General features: G+C 44.3%; 1 protein-coding gene across 3 annotated transcripts in view; it reads right to left on the bottom strand.

The window, feature by feature from the left end:
* The window catches only part of riok1 (RIO kinase 1 (yeast)), a 90074-nt gene that overhangs the window by 37676 nt on the left and 35216 nt on the right, over window positions 1-17182 (bottom strand). For all 3 annotated transcript variants that reach the window (XM_034183462.1, XM_034183464.1, XM_034183465.1), the window contains exons 4-6: window positions 11206-11275; window positions 11094-11136; window positions 3904-3996 (exon numbers count right to left, since the gene is read on the bottom strand). In XM_034183462.1, the coding sequence (XP_034039353.1) occupies window positions 3904-3996; window positions 11094-11136; window positions 11206-11275 (206 nt within the window). The remainder of the gene's footprint in view (window positions 1-3903; window positions 3997-11093; window positions 11137-11205; window positions 11276-17182) is intronic.

The raw sequence follows: 17182 nt of genomic DNA, 5'->3' as shown, positions 1-17182 counted from the left end.
GTTGTCTCGGCCTATGGGCCAAGCGGCAGTGCAGAGTACCCGACGTTCTTAGAGACCATGGGAGGGGTACTAGATAGTGCTCCGATTGGGGACCATTGTTCTCCTGGGGGATTTCAATGCCCACGTGGGCGGCGACAGTGAGACCTGGAGGGGGGTGATCGGGAAGCACAGCCTCCCCGATCTGAACTCGAGTGGTGTTGAGTTGTTGGACGTCTGTGCTAGTCACAGTTTGTCCATCACAAACACCATGTTCGAGCACAAGTATGTCCATAAGTGCACGTGGCACCAGGACACCCTGAGCCGGAGCTCGATGATCGACTTTGCAGTTGTATCATCTGACTTTCGGCCACTCGGGTGAAGAGAGGGGCTGAGCTGTCGACCGATCACCACCTGGTAGTGAATTGGATCCGCTGGGAGGGGAGGAAGCCGGTCAGACCTGGCAGGCCCAAACATATCGTGAGGGTCTGCTGGGAATGACTGGCAGAACCCTCTGTCAGCGAGGTCTTCAACTCCCACCTCCAGGAGAGCTTTTCCCAGATCCCGGGGGAAGTTGGAGACATGGAGTCCGAGTGGACCATGTTCTCCACCTCCCTTGTCAATGCGGCCGCTCGTAGCTGTCGTCACAAGGTCTCTGGTGCCTGTCGCGGCGGCAATCCCCAAACCCGGTGGTGGACATCGGAAGTAAGGGATGCCGACAAGCTGAAGGAGTCCTACTTGTCTTTGTTGGTAAGTGGGACCCCGGAGGCAGCTGACAGGTACTGGCAGGCCAAGCATGCTGCAGCCCGTGCGGTCGCAGAGGCAAAAACTCGGGTCTTGTAGGAGGACTATCGGATGGCCTCGAGGAAATTCTGGCAAACCGTCCGACACCTCAAGAGGCGGAAGCAGTTCTCCACCGGCACTGTCTACCGTGCGGGTGGGGAACTGTTGACCCTGACTGGGGATGTTGTCAGGTGGTGGAAGGAATACTTTGAGGATCTCCTCAATCCCATAGTCACGTCTTCCGAAGAGGAAGCAGAGACTGCGGACTCAGAGGCAGACTCATCCATCAACCAGGCCGAAGTCACCGAGGTGGTCAGAAAAATCCTCAGTGGCAAGGCTCCTGGGGTGGATGAAACCCATCCTGAGTACCTTAAATCTCTGGATGTTGTGGGACTGTCTTGGCTGACATGCCTCTGCAACATCGCGTGGCGGTCGGGACAGTGCCTCTGGATTGGCAGACCGGGGTGGTGGTCCTTCTGTTAAAGAAGGGGGACTGGAGGGTGTGTTCCAACTACAGGGGGACCACACTCCTGAGCCTCCCCGGTAAGGTCTATTCCAGAGTACTGGAGAGGAGAATTCGACCGAAAGTCAAACCTCAGATTCAGGAGGAGCAGTGTGGTTTTCATCCTGGTCGCGGCACACTGGACCAGCTCTCCACCCTCCATCGGGTGCTTGAGAGTTCATGGAAGTTTGCCCAACCAGTCCACATGTGCTTTGTGGATCTGGAGAAAGTGTTCGACCATGTCCCTCGGGGCACCCTGTGGGGTGTGCTCTGGGAGTACGCGTCCGGGGTCCTTTGCTAAGGGCTATCCGGTCCCTGTACAACTGCAGAAAGAGCTTGGTTCGCATTGCCGGTAGTAAGTCAAACCTGTTTCCAGTGCACGTTGGCCTCCGCCAGGGCTGCCCTTTGTCACTGGTTCTGTTCGTTACCTTTATGGACAGAATTTCTAGGCGCAGCCAGGGTGTAGAGGGGGTCCGGTTTGGGAAACACAGAATCTCATCTCTGCTGTTTGCAGAAGATGTGGTTCTGTTGGCTTTGTCAAATCAGGACCTTCAGCGTGCACTGGGGTGGTTTGCAGCTGAGTGTGAAGCATCCGGGATGAAAATCAACACCTCCAAATCCGAGGCCATGTTTCTCTACCGGAAAAAGGTGGCTTGCCCTCTTCAGGTCAGTGGAGTGTCCTTGCTTCAAGTGCAGGAGTTTAAGTATCTCGGGGTCTTGTTCACGAGCGAGGGACCGATCGGTGCAGTGTCTGCAGTGATGCGGTCACTGTATCGGACCATCGTGGTGAAGAGAGAGCTGAGCAGGGGGGCAAAGCTCTCGATTTACCGATAGATCTACGTTCCGATCCTCACCTATGGTCATGAGATTTGGCTCATGACCAAAAGAACGACATCGTGAGTACAAGCGGCCGAGATGAGTTTCTTCCGCAGGGTGGCTGGGCGCTTCCTTAGAGATAGGGTGAGGAGCTCGGTCACTCGGGAGGAGCTCGGAGTTGAGCCACTGCTCCTCCACGTCGAAAGGAGCCAGCTGAGGTGGCTCGGGCATCTTTTCCGGATGCCCCCTGGACACCTCGCTGGAGAGGCGTTCTGGGCACGTCCCATTGGGAGGAGGCCCCGGGGAAGACCCAGGACACACTGGAGGGACTACATCTCTCGGCTGGCTTGGGAACGCCTCGGGGTTCCTCCGGAGGAGCTGGGGGAGGTGTGTGGATCGGGAGGTCTGGGCGGCTTTGCTTGAGCTGCTGTCCCAGTGACCTGACTCCGGACAAAGCAGAAGAAAATGGATGGATGGATGGAAGAAGCATAGTACCATACTATGCCAGTATGCTAGCCAAATGAGAGAAATGTCTCTACAGAATCAGAGTGTTTTTATCTCAATGGGGAGATCATTCCACAAAACTAGTGCACAAAGAAAGCCAATAATTTGACATGAGGCCAGGTGGGGTGAATCCTGCAGGTTCCTGGTCCAGTTAGTAAAAACGTTCCTGCTGAACTCTGCAGCATATCAAATCTTAAACCCCCGTCACACTACAGCACAAATTGACATTCAAACTACATTTGTGCAAGTCGTGCTGTAGTCCAGCTGCATTCGAATTCCTCATACACCATTTGTGTGGCACGTAGGGAAACACGCCAAATTGGCAGGCCAGCATGAATGTAGAGCGCAGGCAGACTACTGTCGTGCTGCAGTCCAACTAGGGAATATTTGTACGGCAGTCGTACTGCTGTGTGACTGCTAGCCCGAATGGCATTCGTACTGGCATCTGAAAAGGCAACCCACCAGCATTCAGAGCAGTCTGACTGCATTGGCATGTCCCAATTGTGCCACCAAGGAGCCCCTGCCCAAATCCTATTTGATGCACAAAGAAAATATGTGCAAAGCTGCAATCATGAAGTGCAGTGCACTGGATGTGAACATTGCGCAATCACACCAAATACACTGCATGTCAGTTCGTCAGTGCATCTCTGTGACGCGCTGACATGCACTGCGGCCCTGTGGATGGAGCCTAACAGCCATGATGACATGAATATTCAGATGAATCCTCTGACACGTGACATGTGGATTGTCAATGGATGTGTGATTACATGCATAATCTGGATGTTATACCGTTGTTATGTCTGGTCCTTCATGCTGTGCTACATGTGACCTGCACGAATCACTGAAGCCTGCTCTAAACCACATTCTGGCTAATCCAATGGCAGTCATACGTGGCGGTACGGCTGCCGTTCAGATTGCCTTAATTGTCTGTCCCGTACGAATGCAGCTCGACTTTTGTTTGTTCGGCTCATTGGTGTGATTCGTACGGTAGTCGTGCTCCAGTGTGACGGGGCTCTTAAAGTTGTGCATCTTAAAACCTGTATGAACACAAAATCACTTAGTTCAGTTATGTTCAAACTCGAACCTGTTACAGTATTTAGACCTGTTAAAGTCTCAGACACTCGACAGAAATTTAACATTTGATATTAGATTATTTTTTTTAACTAGTGGATTAACAGGTAATCAAATCAATAAAGACTGAATCTGGTTCTTCCTCATCTTAAATAAGTGGCGGTGGCTGATATCTGACACAAAGAGCCTAGAATCAGTTTCGACCAACCAGGAACTCTGACAGTGGGTTCGGGGTTTTGTTTTTTCTTCACCTCTTTGCCGGTGCTGATGCAGCCGTTGATCTCAGAGATGACACCGCGACTCAGCATCTTGAACAGAATGATCCGCGTTCGTGGATCCAACACCTGCAAAAACATGACTCAGCACATTTACATCTGCAGCATCATCCTCATGTGTTGCCACATGCTTCAATGCTAAAGCTCATAATTAAGGCAGAGAAATGCTCATGTTAGCAATGTACTAATGCTAAAAACCAGTATGTTATCATCTTAACGTTATCATGGTACCTGATAAAGGGGTCTGCCAGTTGTTAGTTTTACTGGGGTGTGCTGACGGAGCCGTTCGTGGTTTGCACGTCTGTGCACTTCCTCTGCTTCCAAAAATCACAGGAGTACATGTTCATATGCTACTCATTCAGGCTGGTGGTTATTTTTGAATTATATGTTTAATAAAGCTGAAGACATTTTCTACTTTCACCGTTATTCTTCAGAGGTTTTTCTACTGAAGGCCAACTGATTTTCCGACTACCGAGTCTTTTAACCACTCACAGATTTAACTGTTAGCACGTTAGCATGTTTAACTGTTAGCACACTAGCATGTTAGCATGCCAAGTCCATCTCCACTGTCTTGAGGGCGTTGAGCTCCAGGTTGCTCTGTATGCACCAGGACACCAGGTGATCGATCTCCCATCTGTAGGCAGACTCGTCAATTCAGTTTTCACTTTATTTTTATTTATTGAAATGACACAGACTAATCTTCCCGGGTCCAGAACGTGGAAGAGGCACAGTGAGACCCAAAGCCCACAGCACTCGTACCGCTCAGCGACCCAATATCCAGTGCTCAGGTGCGTGTCCAATAATTCTATTCAGACAATTAAAATGTGCTTACAATCACCAAAAATTGTTAAATGTGCAGTTATTTATACTGTGCACGAGTCCAGAGATGAGTCCAACGACGACTCATCTCTATCATCCGAACTTCAGGAGCTTCACAGGCTGGTGACTGCAGGTGCAGATGTTGGTGTACAGCAGGGATGAGAACGGGCAAAGAAAAAAAACTCTGAAAATCAGCAGGAGTCCAGGGGGCGTGTGGCCGGGGACCCACAGCTTTTTGTGCATTTTAGAGGCATTTCAGAGACCTAATTTCATGAATTTCCATCTGATAGTTTTGTATGTTGGGGTTTGTGGAAACCTGACTGTAATAACAGAATCTGCCTGTGTAGACCTTCTTTCAGCGATACCTGCCTCGTGCTGTAGCACATGTACTTAGAATATTGGACAGATCAATCAATCAATCAGTCAATCAATTTTTTTATATAGCGCCAAATCACAACAAACAGTTGCCCCAAGGCGCTTTATATTGTAAGGCAAGGCCATACAATAATTATGTAAAACCCCAACTCAACCTACTAAAACTATTCTTCAAGTGTCTTTCCTTAACTTGGAATGAGCTCTGAAATATACTGGAACATCAAGCAAGTATGTGTAAATTATTTAGAGAGATTAAAACCTGTCAAAAGAACATTTGTGGTATAAAACAATGACCTTTATTAATAATTACATATAAAATGTATGCTTACAAATTACTGCCCCATAATAAATTGCTAATTCACACCCTGTGAGTTTGCAGCCCGACTAACCCAAACCCCACAGTCACACACACAGCATTTTATACCACGGTCAGTGAGAATTCCATGTCTAACTGGCGTGCATTATTTTCGTGTATACGCACACATAGTTCAGCGAGTTAAGTCACTGTAATAATCACTCTGCTCTGGTCGTCACCATAGCAACGCGCAAATCAGATGGCACAGATCAGCTGTGTTTTGACAAGTGAATGACAGAAACATGATAAAACATGGATTTCGAAGTGAATTTTAATATTTTTGGCCAAAATAAAACATTTGAGTAATGGAAAGAGGAGGAGAGCAAACGAGAAGAAGAGCAAAAGCAACAGTGTAAAGAACATCGGACGAACTGGACAAGATTGAAGACGGGAAAGAAGAAGAGAACGGTTGCCAAGGATGACCTCTCGCTCACACTGCCTCCGGTGTTACCGTTGTGGGGTACAGATGCAGGACCCGCAGCGAATCCAAGTCATTAAAAAGATACAAACCTCTCAGTGGCCACGGAGCTCTGCGGCTGCGGTTACCAAGACCCTGTGGCGCTGCGGATTTTTCCGCAAGAAGTGTCCTTGCGGGCTGTCGGAGCGCTCTGCATCAAAACAGCGAGCGTAGTTTCTGGACCTGTTACCAGAGTTGGCCACAGCTCCACACAGCAGAGAGAGGCGGGCGGTGTGAGTGACCCGCTGCAGCGTTTACCGAGCCCGCAGACTCGGTAAACGCATCGGAGGCAAAATATCTTGAGACTGGCATAAAATAGTCCCAAATACTCACACATTTTTATCAAGTTCTGTTAACTTAAATAAATATTTGTGTGTTAGCTCACTGTGTGGGACCGTGGTATAAGCGGATTAAATAACTCGAAGTCGTGCATTATACGGTTTGAATGCACGACATGAAGCCGAGTACTGTTACTCCACGAAGTGCATTAAAACAGTATAATGCACAACTTCGAGTTATTTAATCCTTACATATCATTAAAAAGCACACATCCTGAGCACCAGCTGTACTACAGTCTATGAAATTCACCAAAATAAAAAATAAGCATAAAATTGATGCAGGATGATTTCAGCATGTGGGTAAAAATATATTGTCATTTTTGAATGGTTTATCTATTAGAGAGTACAAACTGAAGGAAATTAATTGTAAATCCTGAAAGAAGTTTCTGTAGGAAGTAGTTTAGCCATAAGATCAAGTGAGAGGGGAAAGTGTTTGCTTTTTACACATAGTTGTTTGTATGTAAAGGTTTGGGCCCCCTGATGATTTCCATGATTTTCCTTTATAAATCATTGGTTGTTTGGATCAGCAATTTCAGTTAAATATATCATATAGCAGACAAACACACTGATATTTGAGAAGTGAAATGAAGTTTATAGGATTTACAGAAAGTGTGCGATTATTCTTTAAACAAAATCAGGCAGGTGCATAAATTTGAGCATCTCAAAAGAAAAAATACATCAATATTTAGTAGATCCTCCTTTTGCAGAAATAACAGCCTCTAAACACTTCCTATAGCTTCCAATGAGAGTCTGGATTCTGGTTGAAGGTACGTATTTTGGACCATTCTTCTTTACAAAACATCTCAGGTTTGTTGGTTTCCGAGCATGGACAGTCCGCTTAAAATCACACCACAGATTTTCAATAATATTGAGGTCTGGGGACTGAGATGGTCATTCTAGAATATTGTACTTGTTCCTCTGCATGAATGCTTAGATTTTGAGCAGTGTTTAGGACTGTTGTCTTGTTGGAAGATCCAGCCCCGGAACAACTTCAACTTTGTCACTGATTCATGAACACTGTTCTCAAGAATCTGCTGATATTGACTGGAATCCATGTGACCCTCAACTTTAACAAGATTCCCAGTACCTGCACTGGCCACACAGCCCCACAGCATGATGGAACCACCTCCAAATTTTACTGTAGGTAGCAAGTGTTTTTCTTGGAATGCTGTGTTCTTTTTCAGCCATGCATACCGCCCCTTGTTATGTTCAAATAACTCAATTTTAGTTTCAGCAGTCCAGCGCACCTTATTCCAAAGTGAAGCTGGCTTGTCCAAATGTGCTTTAGCATACCTCAAGTGACTCTGTTTGTGGCGTGTACGCAGAAAAGGCTTCCTCTGCATTACAGCATCATACAGCATCTCTTTGTGCAAAGTGCCCTGTACAGTTGAACGAAGCACAAACACACTATCTGCACTATCACCCAAATTTATGCACCTGCCTAATTTTGTTTAAAGAATTATTGCACACTTTCTGTACATACTAGAAACTTAATTTCACTTCTCAAATATCAGCGTGTTTGTCTGCTATATGATATATTTAACTGAAATTTCTGATCCAGACAACCAATGATTTATAAAGGAAAAATCATGAAAATTATCAAGGGGGACCAAACTTTTCCATACAACCGTACTTGAAAGACACTGGATTCATCGAGAGGATTTAGTCCTGCTATAACAGACTGATGCAGCAGGTGGCAGTAATGTAACAATAAGGCTGCCGGCTGCCCTTAAATGCCACAAAAGAAGGCGGCGGCATTGTTTTTGTTTCCTCCACACGGTCATGTTTTCAGAAAAAGCGTGTTTCGTGTCAAAATAAAGCCATAAAACACATTTGTTTTGTTTTAAGTTAGCAGTTTGTAATAAAGGCTCAGCCCTTCTTCATCGTAGTCACACGAGGTTCTGTTCATTGTCTCGTGTTGTTGCTGATTTACCTGGGTTTTTTCTTCTCAGGTGTAGTACAATACAGACGAGCAGTCCAGTGAAATAAGTTCCTTCTCAGCATTGAGTTAATGACAAAAAGTAAGTGTGCGGTTTGTGTGTCTGTAACATGCAGTTAATGCAAGTTTCGACTGTCTGTGTGACTTAATTAGCCACGCTAGCAGTTAGCTTTGAGGTCCAGTCACGGTCATTATAATGCACAAGTAGGAGCCTGTAAATGAGTGTTTGCATGTTACAGAGTCATCTCGCGCTATAACGCGTTTACTCTTAGTTATGTTAATGCTGAAATGAGTTACGGTTAAAGTTGTGTCCATATGGTCCCTATGTTGTAGTCGTTTTCTAATGCCACTAGATGGTGCCATTTCACTACTTTCTGTAGTGATTTACTGGTTTGGAGTTTCCATGCTGTGTGCACACCAATGAGGAGCTGCATCTTATTTGTTTATAATAATTGAGAGCTGTAATGTTTTGAACTAATTAATATTATTTGGGTTGTTGTTTCAGACTCACCTCTTCACTCCATCACCCTCCCTAACTGTAAAGATGTTCATGAATATCTGCTGGAGTAAAGCCTGCTGAAGGGCACACTGGAGTCTGGTGTCTTCATCTGACCGACAACATCTTGTCTACAGTTAGCCTCTAAACGAACTACCACCCTGCTCTCATAGCCTCAGTAACAGGTTTTATATCAACTGAACATGGAAACAAATTTCGACAAAAATCCATATACAAACGCTGGTTTTGCAACACTGAATTTCACTTCAGTGTGTGTACAGTATAAATAACTGTACATTTCAAAAATTAAGTGATTGTAAACATTTTAACTGCATGAACTGGATGTTGGGTCGCTGAGCGGTATGAGTGCTGTGGGCTTTGGGGCTCGCTGTGCCTCTTCTGGACCCGGGCAGATTAGTCCGTTTAATATTAACTTTGGTAACATGTTTCTTCATCTTGCAGTGTTCTTCCAAGGTTTTGTTGATGAAATCCGAACATAACGTGCAGAGGGCTTCGCTGGGGAGCTCAACCTTGCACACACATTGACAGAGTCTTTCCTTTGTCCACGTCCACCTCCTGCTCCCAGCATGTCCACTTAATTTTTTTTTTACACCACTATCGATGTCTTGAACGTGGTCTTCATGCTCTCTCTGTAATGTTGGCCATGCTACAGGCGCAGCTCGACAGAGCAAAGTTGCAGAAACTCAAAATGTCCACGTCTGAGTACTTTCAGTCTGGATGTCCTCACTACAGGTTTGAAAATCTTTAGTTTCTGTCTGTAGGTAGGAATCAGGTGGACCATGGCGTAGTCACAGTGGCCCAGAGCGGCACAGGGGGACCGTTAACACGTCAGACTGTTAGCACGATTAACCGGTAGCACGTTTGACTGTTTGCGCATTTCACCATTAGTATATTTGACAGCATGTTTCACCATTAGTATACGAGGTCTATTAGAAAAGTATCCGACCTTATTATTTTTTCAAAAACCATATGGATTTGAATCACGTGTGATTACATCAGACATGCTTGAACCCTCGTGGGCATGCGAGAGTTTTTTCACGCCTGTAGGTTACGTCATTCGCCTGTGGGCAGTCTTTGAGTGAGGAGTGACCCACCCTCTCGTCGATTTTTTTCATTGTTTAGGAATGGTTCAGAGACTGCTGCTTTGTTTGATCAAAATTTTTTCAAAACTGTAAGGCACAACTGAGTGGACACCATTCGATAAATTCAGCTGGTTTTCAGTAAAAATTTTAAAGGCTGATGAGAGATTTTGGTCTGGTAGTGTCACCGTAAGGACGGCCCACGGCGCCTGACAGCGATCTGCGCTTCGAGGCAGCAGCGTCTCACCGTTTCAAGTTGAAAACTTCCACATTTCAGGCTCTGTTGATCCAGGAAGTCGTCAGAGAACTTTCAGAAGAAGTCGGCATGAGGAGTTTATTCGGACATTCCATTGTTAACGAACATTTTGTAATGAAAGAACGTGCGGGCAGAGTCGCATCTCGGGCCGGACCCGACCGCGGGGGGTCGCGACAGGAAAAACACCTCCGTTGGAAACCTTAACGGGCAAGTTGGAACATGCCCAAGCTGTTAAACAATTTCTCAGTTACTCACTTGTTGAAAGCGTCAAAAGCCGCCTGAATTTTACAAATGGTTTTCAACACGGAGGTGTTTTTCCTGTCGCGGCGCACACAGATTCGCCGAGTCGTCACGGAAACGACTCGGCGAATTTGCGCGCACGTCTTTCATTAAAAAATGTCCTTAAACAGTGGAATGTCCGCATAAAGTCCGGCGTCTGGAAGCGCTGCACGACGTCCCGCTCCGTGGGAAGTCCTTACAGTGACAGAAACACCCCATAATCTCTCATCAGCCATTAAACTTTTCACTGAAAACCAGCTTAATTTCTCGAATAGTGTCCACTCGGATATTCCTCACAGGTCCAGAAAAAATGCCGTCCGCAGCGGCAGACAAAGAGATTCCGACGGGCGGGGTGGAGCACTCCTCACTCAAGGCCTGCCCACAGGCGAATGACGTCACCGGCACGCGTGAAAAAACTCACGCATGCGCACGAGGGTTCAAGCTTGTCTGACATAAAAACATATGAATCAAATCCATTTATTTTTTGAAAAAATAAAAAGGACTGTTTGCACATTTCACCATTAGTATATTTGAACGTTAACACGTTTGACTGTTAGCACGTCTGACTGTTGGCACAAACGTAACAGTTAAATGTGCTAACTGCGCTCCTCCAGCTGACAGCACTGAAGCGTTGTGCAGTCTTTGGACATACTGCGGGTCCCTCGCTTTAAACCTTGACCCTCATCTGCTGCCTTTGGGTTAAATGTCAGTACAGAATGTGGAATAAAGGAGAGTGTTCCTGAGACACTCACCTGCTCCACTGTGGCTCGATCTGATTTGTCCTTAACTCTGTACCTGTGGAAAAGGAACCAATCAGACACACTGATCACATTATCAATAACTAATGATCACTGAAGAACCTACATGTCTGCATCGTTCTGTTTCTGCATCGTCGTCACTTTGTTGATGACAGAGTCACAAAACCTCAATTTGTCTGCCAACAGAGGTCAAAGGGTTAATACAAATTCAAACTACTTTATTTGACCCCAAGGCTCAATTCAGACACTTAGAGGACCAATATTACAGACAACAACAAATAAATAAATAAAACAGCATCATCACTTTTTAAACAAAGACATTTTCTGCAGTACAGTTAAATAGGTACCTAACCCTATCCCTAATCCAAACCCTAACCCTCCTCTCCCCAATCCGAACCCTATCCCTAGTCCTAGTCCCTATCCCAGAGGTTTCGACTGATCCGATACAGACGTAATTCAAGTATTGGAAAATACTGATCCAACCCATCACGTTTTTGTTTGCTGCGGAAGGGGAGGTTTTCTGAAGCCGGGCTGTTTGAGAGAGCTCTCTTCCGCAGTGTTCTAGCTGCGGTTAGCGGCAAATTTCCGCCCGGCTATCTGGTTCAAATTGTCTGTTCATCGAGCATAGATTTTCTGAAAAATGAACTAAATTGCTGCTGAAAAGTTAGCTGCTTCAGAGTCCCGAGGCTGTGAAATGCCAGCTCAGATTGCAGCTGAGGAGGACAGCTGAACAGAGATTCTGTCTGCTGAAAGAAAAAAGAAAAAAAAAAAACTCCATTAACATCCTGCGCGTGAGTCAATCAATCAATCAATTTTTTTTTTATATAGCGCCAAATCACAACAAACAGTTGCCCCAAGGCGCTTTATATTGTAAGGCAAGGCCATACAATAATTATGTAAAACCCCAACGGTCAAAACGACCCCCTGTGAGCAAGCACTTGGCTACAGTGGGAAGGAAAAACTCCCTTTTAACAGGAAGAAACCTCCAGCAGAACCAGGCTCAGGGAGGGGCAGTCTTCTGCTGGGACTGGTTGGGGCTGAGGGAGAGAACCAGGAAAAAGACATGCTGTGGAGGGGAGCAGAGATCGATCACTAATGATTAAATGCAGAGTGGTGCATACACAGCAAAAAGAGAAAGAAACAGTGCATCATGGGAACCCCCCAGCAGTCTACGTCTATAGCAGCATAACTAAGGGATGGTTCAGGGTCACCTGATCCAGCCCTAACTATAAGCTTTAGCAAAAGAAAAGTTTTAAGCCTAATCTTAAAAGTAGAGAGGGTGTCTGTTCTCCCTGATCTGAATTGGGAGCTGGTTCCACAGGAGAGGAGCCTGAAAGCTGAAGGCTCTGCCTCCCATTCTACTCTTACAAACCCTAGGAACTACAAGTAAGCCTGCAGTCTGAGAGCGAAGCGCTCTATTGGGGTGATATGGTACTACGAGGTCCCTAAGATAAGATGGGACCTGATTATTCAAAACCTTATAAGTAAGAAGAAGAATTTTAAATTCTATTCTAGAATTAACAGGAAGCCAATGAAGAGAGGCCAATATGGGTGAAATATGCTCTCTCCTTCTAGTCCCCGTCAGTACTCTAGCTGCAGCATTTGAATTAACTGAAGGCTTTTAGGGAACTTTTAGGACAACCTGATAATAATGAATTACAATAGTCCAGCCTAGAGGAAATAAATGCATGAATTAGTTTTTCAGCATCACTCTGAGACAAGACCTTTCTGATTTTAGATATTGCGTAAATGCAAAAAAGCAGTCCTACATATTTGTTTAATATGCGCTTTGAATGACATATCCTGATCAAAAATGACTCCAAGATTTCTCACAGTATTACTAGAGATCAGGGAAATGCCATCCAGAGTAAGGATCTGGTTAGACACCATGTTTCTAAGATTTGTGGGGCCAAGTACAATAACTTCAGTTTTATCTGAGTTTAAAAGCAGGAAATTAGAGGTCATCCATGTCTTTATGTCTGTAAGACAATCCTGCAGTTTAGCTAATTGGTGTGTGTCCTCTGGCTTCATGGATAGATAAAGCTGGGTATCATCTGCGTAACAATGAAAATTTAAGCAATACCGTCTAATGAGTGTCGCTAATGCTATATTTAGAAGTTTATGGTTGATTTAACAGTTGAAAGGCTTCGTGTTTCGCTGTGCCCCTTCTGCACTCTGAAAGTGCAGAGACTTTTCCGGGGAGCTCAACCTTGCAGACAAATTCAGAGTCTTGCTTTTGTCCATGTCCACCTCCCGCTCCAAACATGTCCACTGAAACTTTTTTTACACCACTATCACGTCTTTAAAGGGGAACAGAAACGCTTTTTGAGAATTTGTGCATTAATTTTACTGGCTCGATATCCAGGTCAGAATGGCATTTTAACACGTATTTTGCGTGTGTTTTCTGAGTGTGTCTGTGTTCTGAGTGAGTCCCCATTGAAAATGCATGAACATCCAGGAACTTAGTCAATATTCTGCGCCGTTAGGAGGTGTCCATGAAGGGACGTTGGCATTTAGTGGGCAGCATTGGGAGTGTGGACTCTAGTAGTCATATATAACCTCTTTGTTGGTGCCTCTGGCAGGGAATCTCAGAACGAGGCTCATCTCCTCCGAACCGGTGATGTCACCCACCTGACCTGCATAAATGGCAGCAGCCAGCTGATCAATCAATCAATCAACTTTTTTCTTGTATAGCGCCAAATCACAACAAACAGTTGCCCCAAGGCGCTCCACATTGCAAGGCAAGGCCATACAATAATTATGAAACACAGTCTACGTCTAAAGCAACATAACCAAGGGATGGTCCAGGGTCACCCGATCCAGCCCCAACTATAAGCCCCACTGATGTCAAAGCCTCTCAGACCACAACTGAAACAAGGTTTTCTGTACATGTTTTATGGTCTTTAGTGTTTCTTGAACTATCAAAATGACACACTTGTTTGTGTTTATTCGTGCTATAAATAATCCGTAGGCGTTTCTGTTCCCCTTTAACGTGGTCTTTGTCCTCTCTCTCTGTAATTTTGGCCATGTTAAAGACGCAGCTCGACAGACCAAAACTTGCAGAAACTCAAAATGTCCACGTCCGGGTACTTTTAGTGCCTTTAGATATTACAGAGATTCTGACTAGCTGAAATTTTGCTGCTGTAGAAAAAGTAACCAATGACATTGTGCATTTCAGCAATGCGGTTCCCGTGTATATGAGGAAACTAGTGGTCTAGGTCTGGCAAGGGCCAAAGGCCTAAAGCCCCTGGAGGGGGTCTGGGGGTACTCATCTCATCACATTCTGATGCATTTTCAGTACAGCTGAAACAACTAATCGAGTTAATCAATTAAAATCGATTATTAAAGTAGTTGTCAACTAATTTAGTCATCGATTAGTTGCTAAATAACTTTGTTTTACCGCAAATGTTTTGTTTCTTCCATATAATCAACCAAGCTTTGCTTTGAATCTTGAACCAATGAAGCAGTGCTTCGAGCTGCTGCTTTGTTGGTTTCATTTTTTTAATTTCACTTTATCTTAATTTTTCCCCACTAAAACCCTAAAGAGCATATGTCTGTGAGGAATATTCACCTTTTTATGTTAAACTGACCTGTTATGGTCTTCTGAAACAGTTGATAGATGTATTTTGTGCTAACGCCGATGCTAACGTGTTAGCATGTCTATGGTGTTTTCAATGTTAAAGTTAGCATTAAGCTGCTAGCATTTCAGCATGTTTGTGCATTTGTTTTCTGTATAATAATTAATGGCTCAGCGTTTGTTGTCGTAAAAGAGTCAAATGTATTATAAATTATAATATTTTAATTTATTTTTATTTATATATTAATAATAATAGCAACAATAATAATAGTAATAATAACTAATAATGCTACAATACAATTTTAGAGAAAGAGACATGAGTCACGTGTGTCATTGTGAAATGACCACATAAAGTTATACAGAGAACGTTGCACATATAATGAGTCGGCTACAGTTTTTGATTTAGGTTTGATGGTTAACTGGTTATGCTAATTGCTCATTTACAGCAACAAAAACACCTCTTTTTTCACCATATATTTTATAACATTTATATGTTTCAATGTTGTTTTATGGCAGCTCAGCACTTTGATAAAGGAATGTCATTTGAAATAATTATTTTTGTTCTTTATTATAACTGTTTTATTCTTTATTATTTTATATTTCAACAGCCAAGGGACATTTGACAATTTGTTGATTTTCAAGTATTTTAAGTTTTCAAATAATGTTCTGTTGTTAAATAAAGTGATGGAAGGAGAGAAAAATTGTTTCCCAGGTATATTTAAAAAAAAAAAAATCCCCGCTAATCCGATTAATCGTGTCGAAACCCCATCAGATTAATCGATGATCCATCGATGAGCCCTAATTTTCAGGTTTATTTACCCACCAAAAAAACCTCCAAATAATTACATTTTTTGTTGAGTCAAGTCAAGATTCCCACCCCCGTCTTTTCACACAACTTGTATTGTGCTACCAGCCTTTAATCCAAAAAACAACTTACATTGTGGTTCAGAAAACTACACCATAAGAGAAAAGACAATTCAAAGAACTCAAAAATAATCATTCTCAGTATCAATTCCAATGGAACAATTGGAGTATTTATCACACATTAACTGATCAACTTGTTCAAGCTTCACTCACTTCTGAGTTTTCCACATTTTGGTAGGAGCTTTGGAGCTATTGATTATCTCTGTTTTCAAATTCTTGGCCACCTTAAAATCCTTACAAATAAGTTTCTAATTCAACATTAATTTCTGATTACTGGACATTTTTAAGTTAAACTTTTCTTTACATTTGAAAACTATTTTTAGACAAATAAAATAGCATGAAAAGTAATGTGTAATGTAGTAATTGTATATTCATGTATTCAGCAAATGTATGTTTCTGATATGAAACATGAGAAATATGAAACAGCACTGTGCTCTTTTCTTTGATTACTTGATGGTTAAAAAACTTTATACCACGGTCAGTGAGAATTCCATGTCTAACTGGCGTGCATTATTTTCGTGTATACACACACGTAGTTTGGTGAGTTAAGTCATTGTAATAATCACTTCGCTCTGGTCGTCACCAGCAAATCATTTGGCGCAGATCAGCTGTGTTTTGACAGGTGAATGACAGAAACGCGATAAAACATGGATTTCCAGGTGAATTTTAATATTTTTGGCCAAAATAAAACTTTTGAGGAATGGAAAGAGGAGGAGAGCAAACGAGAAGGTCCCTCTGTTTAAGAAGGGGGACCAGAGGGGTGTGTTCCAACTATAGGGGGATCACACTCCTCAGCCTCCCCGGTAAGGTCTATTCCAGAGTACTGGAGAGGAGAACTTGACTGATGGTCGAACCTCGGATCCAGGAGGAGCAATGTAGTTTTCGTCCTGGTCACGGCACACTGGACCAGCTCTACACGCTCCATCGGGTGCTCGAGGGTTCATGGGAGTTCGCCCAACCAGTCCACATGTGTTTTGTGGATCTGGAGAAGGCGTTCGACCGTGTCCCTCGGGGCACCCTGTGGGGAGTGCTCCGGGAGTATGGGGTCCGGGGTCCTTTGCTAAGGGCTATCTGGTTTCTGTACGATCGCAGCAGGAGCTTGGTTCGCATTGCCGGTAGTAAGTCAAACCTGTTTCCAGTGCACGTTGGCCTCCGCCAGGGCTGCCCTTTGTCACCGGTTCTGTTCATTATTTTTATGGACAGAATTTCTGGGCACAGCCAGGGTGTAGAGGGGGTCTGGTTTGGGAACCACAGAATCTCGTCTCTGCTGTTTGTGGATGATGTGGTTCTGTTGGTTTTGTCAAATCACGACCTTCAGCGTGCACTGGGGCGGTTTGCAGCCAAGTGTGAAGCGTCCGGGATGAAAATCAGCACCTCCAAATCCGAGGCCATGGTTCTCGACTGGAAAAAGGTGCTTTGCCCTCTTCAGGTTGGTGGAGTGTCCTTTCCTCAAGTGGAGGAGTTTAAGTATCTCGGGGTCTTGTTCACGAGTGAGGGACGGATGGAGCATGAGATCGATAGATGGATCGGTGCAGCATCTGCAGTGATGCGGTCGCTGTATCGGACCGTCATGGTGAAGAGA

Source organism: Thalassophryne amazonica, chromosome 12 (assembly GCF_902500255.1).
Source record: "Thalassophryne amazonica chromosome 12, fThaAma1.1, whole genome shotgun sequence".
Lineage (NCBI taxonomy): Eukaryota > Metazoa > Chordata > Actinopteri > Batrachoidiformes > Batrachoididae > Thalassophryne > Thalassophryne amazonica.
Note: the sequence above shows the minus strand (reverse complement) of the source record. Positions and strands in the feature narration are given on the sequence as shown.